Below are 14,834 nucleotides of genomic sequence, written 5' to 3' on the forward strand. Positions count from 1 at the left end.
TATCCATTGAGATTTGAGGGGAGGAGATGTTTGAGGCAACAACAGTGGTTTGGCTTGATGGCAAGTGCCATCTCCTGTCTCTTCCTCAGGGCACTTTCCTGGCTTGATAAATCTATGATTCTATGACAATTGTGGGCTGGGGTGGTTAGAGAAATGGGCAGCTAGGTGGTATGATGGATAGAGTACCAGGCCTATAATCAGGAAGATTCATCTTCTTGAATTCAAATCTGCCCTAAGATTTGACTTACTAGCTGTGTGACCCTGGACAAGTCACTTAACCCTCTTTCCCTCACTTCCCTGATCTGTAAAATGATTTTGAAAAGGAAAATGGCAGACCACTCCAGTGTCTCTGCCAAGACAACCCACAAAGAGTCAGTCACAACTGAAACAACTGAACAACAATAACAACATGGTCAAATAAAGCTATGATGGAGGAAATAGGTTGGAATTGTGCTTCAATGAAGTGGTAGAAGGCAGGGGCTGTTTCATATTCGTCTTTGTATCCATAGCACAAAATAAAGTGATCAGCATATAGTAAGCACTCACTATACCTTTACTAACTGAAAGCAAGCTTGGAATTTGTTTCATGGTGAATGTTTAAAAGCCAGTGAATAGACCATCCAGGCTAAATCTGAAGGTTCTTTCACCTATGAGATCAGTAGACTAAAAGACTGAAGAGCCTGGGGACTAGGAAGGATTCAGCAGATTGGATTTTATTCTAGTAGGCAATGGGTAGCTATTAAATGATGGGTACCTTCAAGTGGTATCTAAAAAGATCCCTCTGGCCAAGAGGAAACTCTTGATCAAATGGATCTGTGATGTCATTGATTTGGAAGTTTCCTTCCACTGTTGAGATTGCAACCCGTTTTGTATGACTGTTGTTCATCACCACAGAGGATCTACCTACAATGCTGGAGGCCTTTCTTTCTAACATTGGGAGGGCAATAATGGACCACTCCAGATACCTAGCCATAATTCCACATGAAACATGGACTAGACCATCTGATTTCCCTGGCATTTTTTTTTTGTGTGAGGCAATGGGGGTTAAGTGAGTTGCCCAGAGTCACACAGCTAGTGAGTGTTATGTGTCTGAGGTTGGACTTGAACTCAGGTCCTCCTAACTTCGGGGCATGCTCTATCCACTGCGTCACCTACTGCCCCCTCTTGGTATCTTTACTCTTGGTCTTTGATATTCTTCTCCATTTCCCTTTGTGTGATTTTAATATTTAACTCTTCAGAGAAAAATATTACAAGAAATATGTTATTACTATGTTTCAAGTCAAACAGACATATCTCAATACCCAGAGGATATTTACAATACTACCTATGAGGTCTGTTCATAAATATGCATACCTGGGACAGATAATACTGACTGACAAGTTGGGCAGAATTGAACAGGAGGACCTTGGGCTGATTTCCTTCAGGAAACTGCAAAGTTACCTTAATGATCCCAAGCTTCCCATGAAAGCCGAAGGCTATTCTTTATTTCTAAAATGTAACATATATTTTAAAATTCATATTTATTTTATTATATATACTTTATTTTGCTTATTATGCATTATTATTTTATTTTATTTTCAGTTCTGAATTCTCTCCCTCTCACCTTCCTTTGCTCCCTACAATTCACCCATCTTTTAAAAATCAGCATGCTCTGGGCGTTGCTATATTGTAGCAAGACATGGAATTCAACAGTCTGAAAAATCAACAATGAGTAACATACAGAGGGTAATGGCTTGTGAGCAGAATGTATTGTGGGAACAGGGGATTAGGGTTGGAATCCTGGCTCTATTAGAAATGTGACTTCACTTCTCTGTGCCTCAGTTTCCTCATCAGTAAAATGATAAGGCTGTAAAATGTTTCAGCTTTGTCCCGTGATCCTCTGTACCCAGGAGCCGCAAACAAGAAAGGAGAAAGACTGCTAGCTATTGAGTCAATTTCAGCAGGCGTGGTCGCTTAGGGCTTAGGCGGCCTCACTTCACCTCCGGACGCCAGGGGGCGCGCTCTCCCTTTCAGGACAGGCGATGGAGCGCTGAACCTTGGACACCTCGCTCTCTCCGCACGCTTCCACCTCCGTGGCCCTCACTTCCGTCGGCTGGCTGAGGGAGGGGGGTTGGGGGGGGAACGGGGCAATCCCGGCCGTTGTCGCCGGGTGCCGGCGTCAGTGGCAACATGGCGGTGGCAGCGGTGGCTGTGGCGGCCGTCGGAGCGCGGCCAACGCAGCCTGGGGATCCCCTCGCCCCGGCCTCATGAGCCCGGCGCGACGGGAGGCGCGGGACGGACGGGTGAGGACGCTCCCCTTCCCCCGCTTCGTCGCCTCTCAGGTCCTTGGGCCTTCCTCCCGGCCGCGGGCTCCTCTCCTGCCGGCCGGGCCACCCGGACCTTGGGCCGCGTTCCTCCCCTGCCCCCCGCCCTCGTGCCCTCGTGCCCCCGTGCCCCGAGGTTTAACAGAGCCCCGGCCCCGATAGTCGTGCTCCCCGCGGGCTCGACGCCCCCTCCTTGTCGAAGGTTCAGGGCTTAGAGCTGGAAGGGGCCTCAGAGGTCACCCAGGTAGTAAGTGGCAGGGCCCGTGGCCCACCCCAGCCTTGCTTCGCTTTCCGCACCCACCACGGTAGTCCTCGACCCCATCCACACCCCGCTCCACCACTTCTTTTCCTCCAGCTCTGCTCCTTTCCTGCTCTTTTCTTGGAGGAAATGGGGAGAAACTGCCCACCCCCTTAGAGAGTTCTTTTCCACCTTAGAATCAAACTCCTACGTGTTTAGATTTGGAAAAGGCCTTAGAAATCATTTACTTCAACCGTCTTTGATGGATGAGAGGGGCAGTGAGGTGTCCTAGAAAGAGAAACAGATTTGGAGGCAGAAGAACCATCCAAGTTCATATCCATGCAAAGTTTCTCAACCGTGGGACCTTAAGTTTTTTGTTGGTTTTTTTTTTCATCTATAAAAGGAAAGGGGACCAGACCATGATTCTCCAGTCTGGGGTGGAGGTACCCCCAAGATATGAGGATCTTGTTGAATGGTTTGAGGAAATAATTGGTAAATAGTTGCGTTTTCTTAATGAAATATTCCAAAAGTAGTAGTGTTAGTGCTTATGATACTAAAAATGTTACCTGCTAAATAAAGTGTTCTTTATGAAAAACGAGTCTCTTTTATTTCTTATATGCTTTTGCATGGTAAACTATAGAATGTTTCCTTTCATGTTGAAACTGAAAGGTTTACTTAGAGCCAAAGATTGAAAAAGGTTGAGAAACTCTGTTCTAGATGATCTGAGGGTTTTGTTTTTTTCTTTTCTTAAACTATCTCTGAATCCTGTGATCCAGTGAAATTGAGTTCCAGAGAGTCTTAGTAATTTAGAAAACCAGCATGGGTGGGAGAGTTTTAATCAGAAGCCAGGGGCTTCTTCCCACCAGTCCAATATCCTTTTTGAGAGTTTGAATGTTGTTGGGAGGAGGGGGAGAGTAGAACATTGCAGAAAAAATGGAAGAGGCATACTCTGAAATCAAGTAAGATGCTTATGAAACTGTTTCTGAACTTTCCTCTTACCTTAATTTTTAGTGATTCTCTTAGAGCAGAAGAACAGCATAAAATGAGGTAAAGTGGGAGTGAAACCAAACTTGTCATTGTCCTTAACTAATATAGTGCTTTGCATGTAATAATTCCTGGTATAGCTCTTCATAAGTAGTAAGTGCTTAATCACCAGCATTTATTAAGCATTTACTGTATTCCAGGTACTGTGCTTAAATTTCTTCAAGTGAAGTTAAATTTGAATTAATGCTTCATAAATCATTTTTTAAAAGAGTCCATGCTCTACACTGGGGCTACTGATAATGTTAAAGCGATAGCAGTATTTTAAAATGACTTCATGTGTTTTAGGTAAGTAATTCATAACTCAATTCTTACTCTGCATTCACTTATTCTAGTGATTCAGATTTTTTTATATAAACACCTTTATAGCTAAGCACACTTGACATTTCTGTGTTAAACTCTTCCCATTGTTCACATGTTGAAGACACAGACTTGAATTTTACTGTTTCCTTGTGACTTAAGGTAAAGGATGTTAGGTAAACCCTGGGATGATGTGTCTGTGGAAGGGGAACTTGGGTTTTTTGTTTGTTGGGTTTTTTTCTTTTAATTTGTGACCCTCTGCTCTTAATCATCCAGAAATAAGATGGTGTGATGATGGATCATGATGTTCCAACAATCAAACCTCGAAGAATCCAGAACCAAAATGTTATCCACCGCTTGGAGCGTCGGCGCATCAGTTCAGGCAAGGCTGGTACCCACTGGCACCAGGTTCGAGTATTCCACCAGAACGTCTTCCCCAACTTTACTGTGGTTAATGTGGAAAAGCCACCTTGCTTCCTTCGAAAATTTTCACCTGATGGGCGCTACTTTATTGCCTTTTCTTCAGACCAGACATCACTGGAGATTTATGAGTACCAGGGCTGCCAAGCAGCAGAGGACCTACTGCAGGGTTATGAGGGTGAAATTTTGGCCAATGGCAATGACCAGAGGTCAGTCAACATCCGAGGCCGACTCTTTGAACGCTTCTTTGTCTTACTGCATATCACCAATGTAGCTGCTAATGGTGAACATCTAAATCGTGAGTGTAGCCTCTTCACAGATGACTGCCGTTGTGTCATTGTGGGTTCAGCTGCCTACCTCCCGGAAGAGCCTCATCCTCCTTTTTATGAAGTATATCGCAACAGTGAGTCAGTGACACCAAATCCCCGCTCCCCTTTGGAGGACTATTCCCTTCATATCATTGATCTTCACACTGGCAGGTTGTGTGACACCCGCACGTTCAAATGTGATAAAGTGATCTTGTCCCACAATCAAGGGCTATACTTATATAAGAACATACTAGCCATTCTTTCAGTACAGCAGCAGACCATTCATGTCTTCCAGGTCACTCCTGAGGGCACCTTTATTGATGTGCGTACCATTGGTCGATTCTGCTATGAGGATGACCTGCTCACCCTTTCAGCTGTCTACCCTGAGGTACAGCGAGACAGCCAAACAGGCATGGCCAACCCCTACAAGGAACCCTTTATTAATTCCCTAAAACACCGACTGTTGGTATACTTGTGGCGCCGGGCAGAGCAGGATGGGAGTGCCATGGCCAAGAGGCGCTTCTTCCAATATTTTGACCAGCTACGACAGTTGCGTATGTGGAAGATGCAGCTTCTAGATGAAAATCACCTCTTTATCAAGTACACTAGTGAAGATGTAGTGACACTACGGGTCACGGACCCATCACAGGTATTTGATGATGTTCAGCCTTATTGAGACACTTAGAGTGAGGGAGCATGCATGTTTGCTGTAAGATCATAGGATCCTAGCTCTAGCACTGGAAAGAACTTGAGAGATGATCTAGTCCAGCCCCTTTTACTTTACAGGTAAAGAAATTAAAGCCTAGGGAAATTAAATGATTTGCCGTAGGTCACATAGGTGATGAGTATCAGAGGTGGGATTTGAATCCAGGTCCTGTGACTGCTGAATGGCCAAAAATTCGATAACATTTAAGCTTCTGCTACCCATGGATAATTTGTCCACCTTGAGTGATTTTGCTCTGCTAATGGGGGGACAGACTATCGAGGCAAAATGAAATGTTCCAATAATTGGAAGTCTCATTTTCACAATTCAGTAATTAAAATGTCAGCTCTCTCACTAGATCTTTCTATAAAGAGATTAATAAACAATTTGATTGATTTGTGTTTCACCTCTTTTTACTGACTTTGTCCCTACACTAAAAGAGGGACTACTGAACACTGAAAAAATCAAAACAAAACAGAAATAATGAACAACTTCCTGATCTACAAGCTCTTTTATTTAGCTTCTGAATAATCTGGACTATATGGCTGTAAAAGAGCTACTATACAGCTAACCTTTTCTCATATTAAATAAAATGTCTGTCCAGCTTCTGTCTATTCAGTTTTTTAAACTATTAATTAACTATTTTAAATGAGCTTATAGGAAGAAGAGAGTTTTCAGAGATCGGTAGGATCAATTAAGTTTTAAGAGCACCCAGGTTTCTTTGAAATTTGATCTTGAAATAGAGTAGACTGCCTGTTTTTTCGGAATTTTTCCTTTTTGAATTTGACAGATGGAGAAATTAATTTGTGTGATGTCTGTGCTGTTCACCTTCCTAGTGCCTTATCTATTGTTTCATAAATAGTTCTGACCCATCTGTCCATAGCAAGCAAAAAACCATATATTTAAACCAATCATCTGGAGTATAAGTTCTTAAGTTTTTTGTGTCATGAACCCCTTTGGCAGGCAGGTGAAGGCTGTGGATCCGTTCTCAGAGTAATGTTTTTAAATGCATGAAATAAAATATACAGAATTATAAAAGAAACCAATTATATTAAAATAGAGCTATCAAAAGTGTATTTAAAATTCATAGACACTAGGTGAAGAACCCCTAGCTCTAGATCCTCTTTCTTGGCCATGTTTCACTACTAGAGGCCTTTGTGTATCTCAAAAAAGCTTATTAGCTAGCTTATGGAAAAATAATTTCAACCTGCTTCCTCTGAGAAGTGGATTATTTGTTCTATAAAAAGATTCAGTTGTTAGTGGAAACTATCATGATCAGCCCAGAAACCTATTTTCTTCCCCATAGTTATCCGATGGTGAGCCCATTAAATCATCATTAGTGAACACCTATCTTTTAGAATACATTGCTTAAGATTTGCCCCACAGTCCTTTGCTTCTCCCCCTGTCCTTTTACTTTCCTGAAAACCTTAGCTGAAGAGAAACCAGTTGCATGTTCATGTAATTCATGTAATAATCATATAACATGCATAGCTAAACTCCCTTTTTTCCTGTAATATCTTTGTAAAACAACAAAATCAAAGAGCTGACCTAGATTTGTAGAAAAGATAAATATAAGACAAAACTTGAAGCAGGAAAATCCATTATTTAGGTTTGGGTGATAATTTTCATTTTGGCAAATAAATTGTCAAATCATTTTCATCACAATTAAGATTATCCTTTGATTGTTAGCTAAAACAACCCATTTTTTTTTTCCTCTGGGCTGATACAGGGTAATTGTGGCTTGAGAAATTAGGCTGCTAGGGTACAATTCTTGTCTTACATAATTTGTGACCTCAGACTGAAACTTTCTTTGCCCACTTCCTGTAAAACCATCACTTTCTATGGGTATTATGAAAGATGAATGAGTAAAAGATACATTTAAATATGAAGCCTTGGGATAGTATTTAGGAAATTGGTCTCAGATTGCCACCCAGTTTCTTTATTATAGGCTGATTAAATATCTCAGCTATACTAAATGCCATACTGTGGCATGAACTGTTTGCATCAGGAATGAGTAATGGAGATTTAGATCCAAACCAGGTCAAAAATACTTAATGTTTGATAACTTCGTTTTCCTCTATGAAACCAACAGATGATTTCAGATTGGCATTTCATTGACCCTGGAAAAATCCTGGGACTTATATTGCTGATGAGAGCAAACTAAAGGCAGTTTGAGAGAATTGGATATCTAGGTGCCCACTCTAAAAAACTCTGAACTCCGAAGTAGCTCTGGGTACTTCCGCCTGTGGCATTTGAATAAACTTCATGTCCTTCTGCTTCTTCCCCCCGTCACTGCCCTGACCTCCCATGGTTCTAATTGCTCAAAATCCCACGTGGATAATACAGATGCTTTTGGCCAATAGAGCATCTGTCAAGAAATAAATAGTAAATGTCTCTCTGGATTTTCATTTGTCCAGCAGCAGGATACTGCTGGGACACAACTTTCTGAGACAGCTTTAAAACACAATGCACTTAAGGCTCCTCTCTGCATGTTGGAAATGTTAAGAGGAAAAATAGATGCCAAAAAATGAACTTTCAACTGTACATACACAGGAGAAAATAATCTGTCAGCAGCCAATACAGGGCTGCAAATCACTTCCCCAGCAGGAAATAAAATTAAATCTGGCACTTTAAAAAAATATATATTTTTATCTTGAGGTGGGGTGGGGAGCAAAGAAAGAAGAAGCAGTTGGAGAGGGAAATTGAAGCACACAGTTTGAAATGAAAGATTGAAAACCTTTTTTTTTTTTAAACTAGCCAACTTGGTAATTTCAGCAACACAATTATATTGGGGAATGTAGCGACGTAGAGGCATTTGACTGATAAAGCCTGTCGAGGCTCCCTGAGGCACCTAAAGCCGTGGGACCTGTTTCCCCATTGACCCATACAGTAGGAACGCTTTCTTGTTTTTCTTGAGTAGCTTGAATTTTTAGCCCAATATGAAGAGTCACCCTAGCCATGGGTTATACTCAGCTGGCTAACAGTTATATTTGTTCCTCCTTTCCAGCCTTCCTTCTTTGTTGTGTACAATATGGTGACGACAGAGGTGATAGCAGTGTTTGAGAATACCTCGGATGAATTGCTGGAGCTCTTTGAGAATTTCTGTGACCTCTTCCGCAATGCCACCCTGCACAGTGAGGCCGTCCAGTTTCCCTGTTCAGCTTCTAGCAACAACTTTGCAAGGCAGATCCAGCGCCGGTGAGCTATCAACATAGGCTTCCAACAAGAATGTCTTACCTGACCTAGATTTGGCCATAGGCCAACAACAGTTACTTAGTGGGTACCTACAAATGAGGCTTTACGGTGTAATAGAAAAAGTGGTAGACCCAAGGGTCAGGAGACTTAGGCACTACTGCTGGCCCTGCCAAGAACTGTTTGACTGTGGGCAAGGCACTTATCCTATCTAGACCCTGGTTCTTCATCCATTATGGTAGGGAAGGAAAGGGAGAAGGGAACAAGGAGGGAAATGTGGTTGACTTTAAAGTCTCCTCTATTTTTGAAATTCTGTGGTTGTTTGATACTCTGTAGGGCACTGTGCTAGGGATACAAAGAGGTAGGAAACATTATTCCTGTTCCTGAGAAGGAGTGCAGTCTAGTCTGGAAAGAAAGCATGTTCAGTCTGACAGACATTTATGTAGTACCTGCTGCATAAAAGATTAATAATATGGGACAGTAAGTGTCAAATGATAAGTGCTTTAGGAAACTGGAAGAGGGAATGATTACTGAGGGCCAGACCAGTTTAAGAAGGCATCATGGAAGATGAAACTTGAGTTAGGCCTTGAAAGAAAGGTAGGACATAGTCAAGTGTTGAGGGAAGGCATTCTACATTGGGAAAACAGTATAAGCAAAGTGGCAGAGATAAGAATGCATTCCATCTCTGAGGAATAATGAATAATGTATGTTAGATGGAATAGAGGATTCTTGTAGAGGAGTAAAAGTACTTAAGGAAGGTAAAGGCCAAGTGGCAGAAGTCGCCTGAAAATTTTGAGCAGAGTGTGAATAGTGTCTAGATGGCCCACTTTTTCTATTATATCAGTGTCTTGGTTTGAGGATGTGCAGAAAGCTATCAGCAAGCATGTGTAATTTTTTTCTTGAAGTCATTTGATGGCATGAGAGAGATGTTAGGAAAGTTGTATTGGGTCTTATTGAATAAAGAGCTGATTCCAAAATCTGGATTGGTTACTCCATTCCAGTAACCCTGGTAATATGGTATGTTGTCCAATGTTTCATAGAAGACAGTAGGGTAATATGTGCAGTCTCAAAGTTTAGTTTGCAGCATATACCAAGACTATGTCAAGCAGAAATAAAAGAAAGTGTTTGGCATTTGTATTCTTCTCCCATCGCAAATTTTATGTAATGGCTATAAGCAGGAATATAGTAAGAATCAGAAATCAAAACGAAGCTGATGAATCTAGGGAAACAGGATGATAATGAGGTTTTCTCCTTGATTTTTAGACCAATAATGTGCTTTGAATTATAGATACTAATGACATACTGATATGTTAAATATTTTTTGAACCTTTGAGAAACTGCCACTCCATTGTTCTTAGCAAAGAGAAGACAAGTATCGAAGCTATTTATTAATTCAACAATACCGTGTTGATCAGAACATAAGGTGTACCATTTCCCAAAACTGCCTTAGACAAAACCCGAGTGTGAGTTATGATTGCATTTGTATTCTCTTCTAGTAATCCTGGGAATGTTGTCTTTAATTCAGAGGTTAATTTTATATTTTACACTTAAGACTGGGAAATTATGTAAGAAGGCAACAAAATAGGACAGAAAAATGAATAAACATCTTTATTTGAATTGAAAGAAATATTAAGTTACTTTCATAGTAAATACATACATGCCTGTTTCTAAGATGGGAGTTTTGTGTAATGATTTGTGAGTGTATACATATATTTTATATATGTATGCATGTATTTATGCATACATACATATTTATATATGTATTTACATGTGTGTACACACAATATCTTCCTCCCCCCTTTCTGTTGTGCTTAGTGCTATCTGTCTCCTGTCCTAGGTACTGGTAACTATAGAAATGCAGACCCTGAAGTAGCAACTTAAGTATTGAACTTTATAAATTGCTGACTTTTTGCTTTTTAAAAATAAATTAGCAATGTCATGTTACAGTGTATGCTGCTGGAAGAGCCCAAGAGAGGCTTTCTCTTTTTCTACTATCTAGGGTTGTTTTTTTAATGAGTTTGAAAGCTATTGATTCAGGAATGAGTTTCCTAAGTTGTCTTTTGTCCTTGGGCTTCACCCATAGCCACAAACACTCACCTTATTTAACAGTAGTTAAAATTTATCTAGCATTTTGAGGTTTGCTTTGCATAACCTTTTCTCATTTGACTGTCCCAACAGCTTTGTGAGATACTTATTCATGACAGGTATTTCCATTTTACGGCTGAGGGAACTGGAGTTGAGAGAGGGAAATGACTTGCCCATGCTCACATAGCTTGTCAGGATGAGCTTTGGTGTTCCTGTCCTTGTGTCAACCTTTGTCTGTAGTCCTTCTGTGGAACCTGTGTTGATTTCCTTAGTCATTTCACATCTCCCCATTTCTAAGCCTTTAATTTGAAGTGAAATATATTTTTAGAAACAGGATCCCCTCTTTTTCTACCATTTTGGCTGGAGAAATGGGTTCCTATAATACTGGAAACAAACAAGCTGAGTTGTATTATTTGCAGTAATATTTTATCTACAAACCCATAAATTTATAGACTTAAACTCTGAACTTTAATGTGCTCTCTGACAATGTCTCCTACATTGCTTTTCTGCTATACTGATTGATTTTCAGATTTAAAGACACTATTGTAAATGCAAAATATGGAGGGCACACGGAGGCAGTACGGAGGCTGCTTGGTCAGCTCCCCATCAGCGCCCAATCATACAGTGGCAGTCCCTACCTCGATCTGTCTCTCTTCAGCTATGACGATAAGTGGGTATCAGTCATGGAGCGGCCCAAGACTTGTGGAGATCACCCGATCAGGTACGAAGGGGCACACTACACCCATCACCATTAAAAAAAAAATAAGGAAGTGAGGAAGCTGACTCTCCATTCAGTTCTCTTGTGCCAGAAGTCACTTTGGTTTGCATGATTTTGCAGTCCTTTCTACTTTTCATGTCTCCCACAGCTTCATATGCTCATTAGAAAGGATAGAAAGTTTATAAAATAATAGAATACATGATCACTCTACTACTTTAATCTAACATAGTGCTAGAATGGATTTCACAAGTGTTCTTCTAATCCTGTCTCTTGTTATCAGGTGAATTATTTAAGACATATAGGTGTGTCTTCTCTTTTTAAAGATATCCAGAAAAGGGTATTCTGTAATTATTCCAATAATCCATTACATAATTATAATTTGTAAAGTCAAGACATGTAGTCTTATATATACTTCCAAATCATCAGATCAGCCCTGGTGACCTGGTAGTTTGCATATGCAGAGGCAGTTTGGGAATTGGGGCAGTTTGTTGAATAGGTAAGATTAGGAGGTCTTTCCTATTTTGGGAAATTTTAGGCTAGGAATTACAATGTACAGAAGTACACTTTGGTACTGATACTGTTCTGTTTAAGGTTCTTCCATACTTAAAGAATCATAGAATATTAGAACTGAAAGGGAGCTAAGAGATAAACTCATTCAACACTTAGTTTTAAGATCCAGAGAGATTGAGCCACGTGCTTATGGTCATACAACTTGTTTGGGCTTAGAGTTAGAACTAAAATCCAGATTTCCTGATCAACTCAGTGCTTTTTCTACTAGACTATGCTGACTTAAGAAAACCTATCACTACATGAGAACGTCCACTCACTGCTTCTTGAAACCAATGAGATTCTTGTGTCCTTATCACTGAGGACACTAGAGGTCCTTGTTCTCTTCAGGTTAATTGCTTGGATATGCTGGGATGGCTACGAAAGTCTTTGGTTTCATTGTGTTTTATTAAAAGGAGAACAAGCTTATAACATTTTACCTTTTTTATGGGATGGAATGTACCAGATTAAATATTTTCAAAGTAACAATTTACCTTTTGTAATGGGCCTAGCTGTTTTAAGATGAATGACTTCTGAAGGTGACTGAGTTGTAACTGGGATCATCATTTGGAGGGAAATAACCCTCAAGGAATGATAGAATTTAAAAGTATTTGTGATTTCATAGTTTGCTTTAGACCTCTTTGTTTTGAAAATCTGGAATAATAATAATAGTTAACTATATAATACTTATACTGTGCTGAGTGCCTTATAAATATTATCTCATTTAATCCTCATAACAACCTTGGGAGAGAGGCGCTATTATTGTTCCCATTTTACACATGAGGAAAGTAAGGTAGAGGTTAAGTGACTTGCTCAGGGTCACACAGCTAGAATGTGTTTAAGGCCAAGTTTGAACTCGGGTCATGTTGACTCCCAAGCATGGCACTCTCTATCCGCTGACACCTCGCTGCCCTTAGAACAGATAAGAGTAGGGAGCATAATGAAGCATATTGGTCATTTGTTAGCCTCCCCACAGTAGAAGGGACCTAAAATGGTCGAGAACATAAATACTATTGTTTTTCCTTCTTTTCGTCTTCCATTCAGGTTCTATGCCCGGGATTCTGGTCTGCTCAAGTTTGAGATCCAGGCAGGCCTGCTGGGCCGCCCCATCAACCACACAGTCCGACGCCTGGTCGCCTTTACCTTCCACCCTTTTGAGCCCTTTGCCATTTCGGTGCAAAGGACTAATGCTGAGTATGTTGTCAACTTCCACATGCGACACAGCTGCACATAGGGTGTTGCCCAAAGGCTGGGGATCCACCAAAGCCAAGTTGTCTTGCCTTTTAAGACTTGTACCCCCTTCCCATCTCTGCAGATTAGAAAGCAGAGTCTTTCAGGTGCCAGCATCATTCCTTTGGAACCAGGGTCTGTGTAGGTCAACCTTGGTTGGTCTATAGTCACTCAAACATGAGCCAGAAGAGAGGAGTTGGACCCAGGATAACTTACTTTAAAAAAAAAAATCTAGCTATGAAATAATTTAAATGTCTCCCACTTTTTCCACAAGAGATTGCCCAGCATTAAGTCCTTTAATTATTTTGAGTGGGGGGAGTTCTGTGTGTATGTATTTTATTGAGGTGTAGATGAGAATTTTCCACTGTTTTTCCTTCTTTCCTCTTTTCTTGACATTGGTATGCAGCCTGAAGCAGAGCAGTTGGTTGCCATTGTGGCCAGACCTAATAACTAATTGAGACCCTGCTCATTCCTTTTCATTTAGCCAAAAATTGAGGCTGTCTTTTTAAGTAAAAATAAAAGGCATATTTTCTTACTTATTTATATCTGCAGTTTGAAGATTATCGTTTGTTCTGATTATTTCAGATTCCTTGCTGTGCTTTTCAAATTCTTGATTTTTAAAAGGTAGTCAGTCACTTCCTGAAAAATAGCCAAGGTAGAGTATTTTAAGCTTTGCGAAACACTTTATGTACATTATCTCATTTGATCTTCACAAAAACCATGTGAGGTAGGCACTTCTGGTTTTGTTATCCCCATTTTACAGATGAGGAAGATAAGGCTCAGACAAATTAAGTATATGTCATCTAGTAAATGGTGGGGGCAGGATTCAAACCCAGGTCTTTCCTGAATCCAGGTCCAGGAATCTTTTTCCATTATACCATGCTGCCTCTCATTGTTAGTTGTTTGTGGTAGTAAGAGCCTAATTCATAGCACCTTAGCCACAAGCAAGCATTGTCAGCCAACTCTGCTAAGTCCAGTGGGAGTGATGAGTGCCTGCCACCTTCAAGAGTTCCTCATTAACAAAACACAGCATTCACCTTGGCTCAGAAATAACACTGTGCAATTCAGTTCAACAAACACTTAGCTCTTACCTTGTGCCAGGTACTGTTCTAGGTACTGAGGACATAAAGAGAAAGCAAAACAGCCTTTTCCTTCAAGGAACTTATATATTCAAGAGAGGGATACAACATTCCTGCAGACAATTACACAGTAGATAGTCATCTCAGTAAGAGGCATGGCCTAAAAATCAGGGTGATCAGGAAAGACCTCATGGTGGAGTAAGTGCCTGAGCTGAGCCTTGCAGGAAACTAGAGATTCTGAGGGGCCAAAGTGAGGAGAGAGAGCCTTCCAGAAAGGGGAGATGTGATGATCCATAGGTGGGAGATGAAAGGCTGTGTATGAGAAGTGACAAGTATCATGCCAAGTTGTGAAGGATTATAAATGCTTAACAGAATAGTTTATGTTTTATTCTAGAGGCAATAGGGAGCCCCTTAAACTTCTTGAACAAAGGAGACATGTCGTATCGATGCTTTAAGACAGTTTGCTGTATGCAGAAGAAGGATTGGAGAATAGACTAGTCAGGAAGACTAGTTAGAAACTACTAGTTAGCCCATTAGTCAAGGCAGAAGGTAATAAGGACCTGAACTAGGGCATTGTCCATGTGAGTGGAGAGGAGCGAAAATGAGAGACAAAGGTTGAAATGACAACTTCAAACAACTGAATAATGAAGTGTGAGAGTGAATAGTGTAGC

At 40.7% G+C, this 14,834-nt stretch overlaps 1 protein-coding gene across 7 annotated transcripts; it reads left to right on the forward strand.

Moving 5' to 3' along the window:
• The first annotated feature begins 2,107 nt into the window (after window positions 1-2,107).
• DET1 (DET1 partner of COP1 E3 ubiquitin ligase) lies at window positions 2,108-13,627 on the forward strand. 7 transcript variants are annotated; one of them, XM_020964730.2, is made up of 7 exons: window positions 2,108-2,282; window positions 3,553-3,588; window positions 3,726-3,870; window positions 4,159-5,259; window positions 8,321-8,511; window positions 11,120-11,311; window positions 12,899-13,627. In XM_020964730.2, the coding sequence occupies exons 4-7, from the start codon at window positions 4,174-4,176 to the stop codon at window positions 13,086-13,088; spliced, it is 1,659 nt and encodes a 552-aa protein (XP_020820389.1). In that variant the 5' UTR covers window positions 2,108-2,282; window positions 3,553-3,588; window positions 3,726-3,870; window positions 4,159-4,173; the 3' UTR covers window positions 13,089-13,627. The 7 variants fall into 7 exon arrangements, with proteins under 7 accessions (XP_020820389.1, XP_020820419.1, XP_020820397.1 ...); XM_020964760.2 differs by lacking the exon at window positions 3,726-3,870; XM_020964738.2 differs by lacking the exon at window positions 3,553-3,588.
• The last annotated feature ends 1,207 nt before the right edge of the window (window positions 13,628-14,834 follow it).

This window comes from Phascolarctos cinereus, unplaced genomic scaffold, assembly GCF_003287225.1.
Source record: "Phascolarctos cinereus isolate Bilbo 61053 unplaced genomic scaffold, phaCin_HiC Scaffold_3;HRSCAF=262, whole genome shotgun sequence".
NCBI classification, from domain to species: Eukaryota; Metazoa; Chordata; class Mammalia; order Diprotodontia; family Phascolarctidae; genus Phascolarctos; species Phascolarctos cinereus.

Coding starts and splice junctions, on each gene's coding strand:
- DET1 (XM_020964730.2), top strand. CDS start 4,174: ATGATGGATCATGATGTTCCAACAATCAAACCTCGAAGAATCCAGAAC. Junction 8,512..11,119: donor GCAAGGCAGATCCAGCGCCG/GTGAGCTATCAA, acceptor ATTGATTTTCAG/ATTTAAAGACACTATTGTAA. Junction 11,312..12,898: donor TGTGGAGATCACCCGATCAG/GTACGAAGGGGC, acceptor TCTTCCATTCAG/GTTCTATGCCCGGGATTCTG.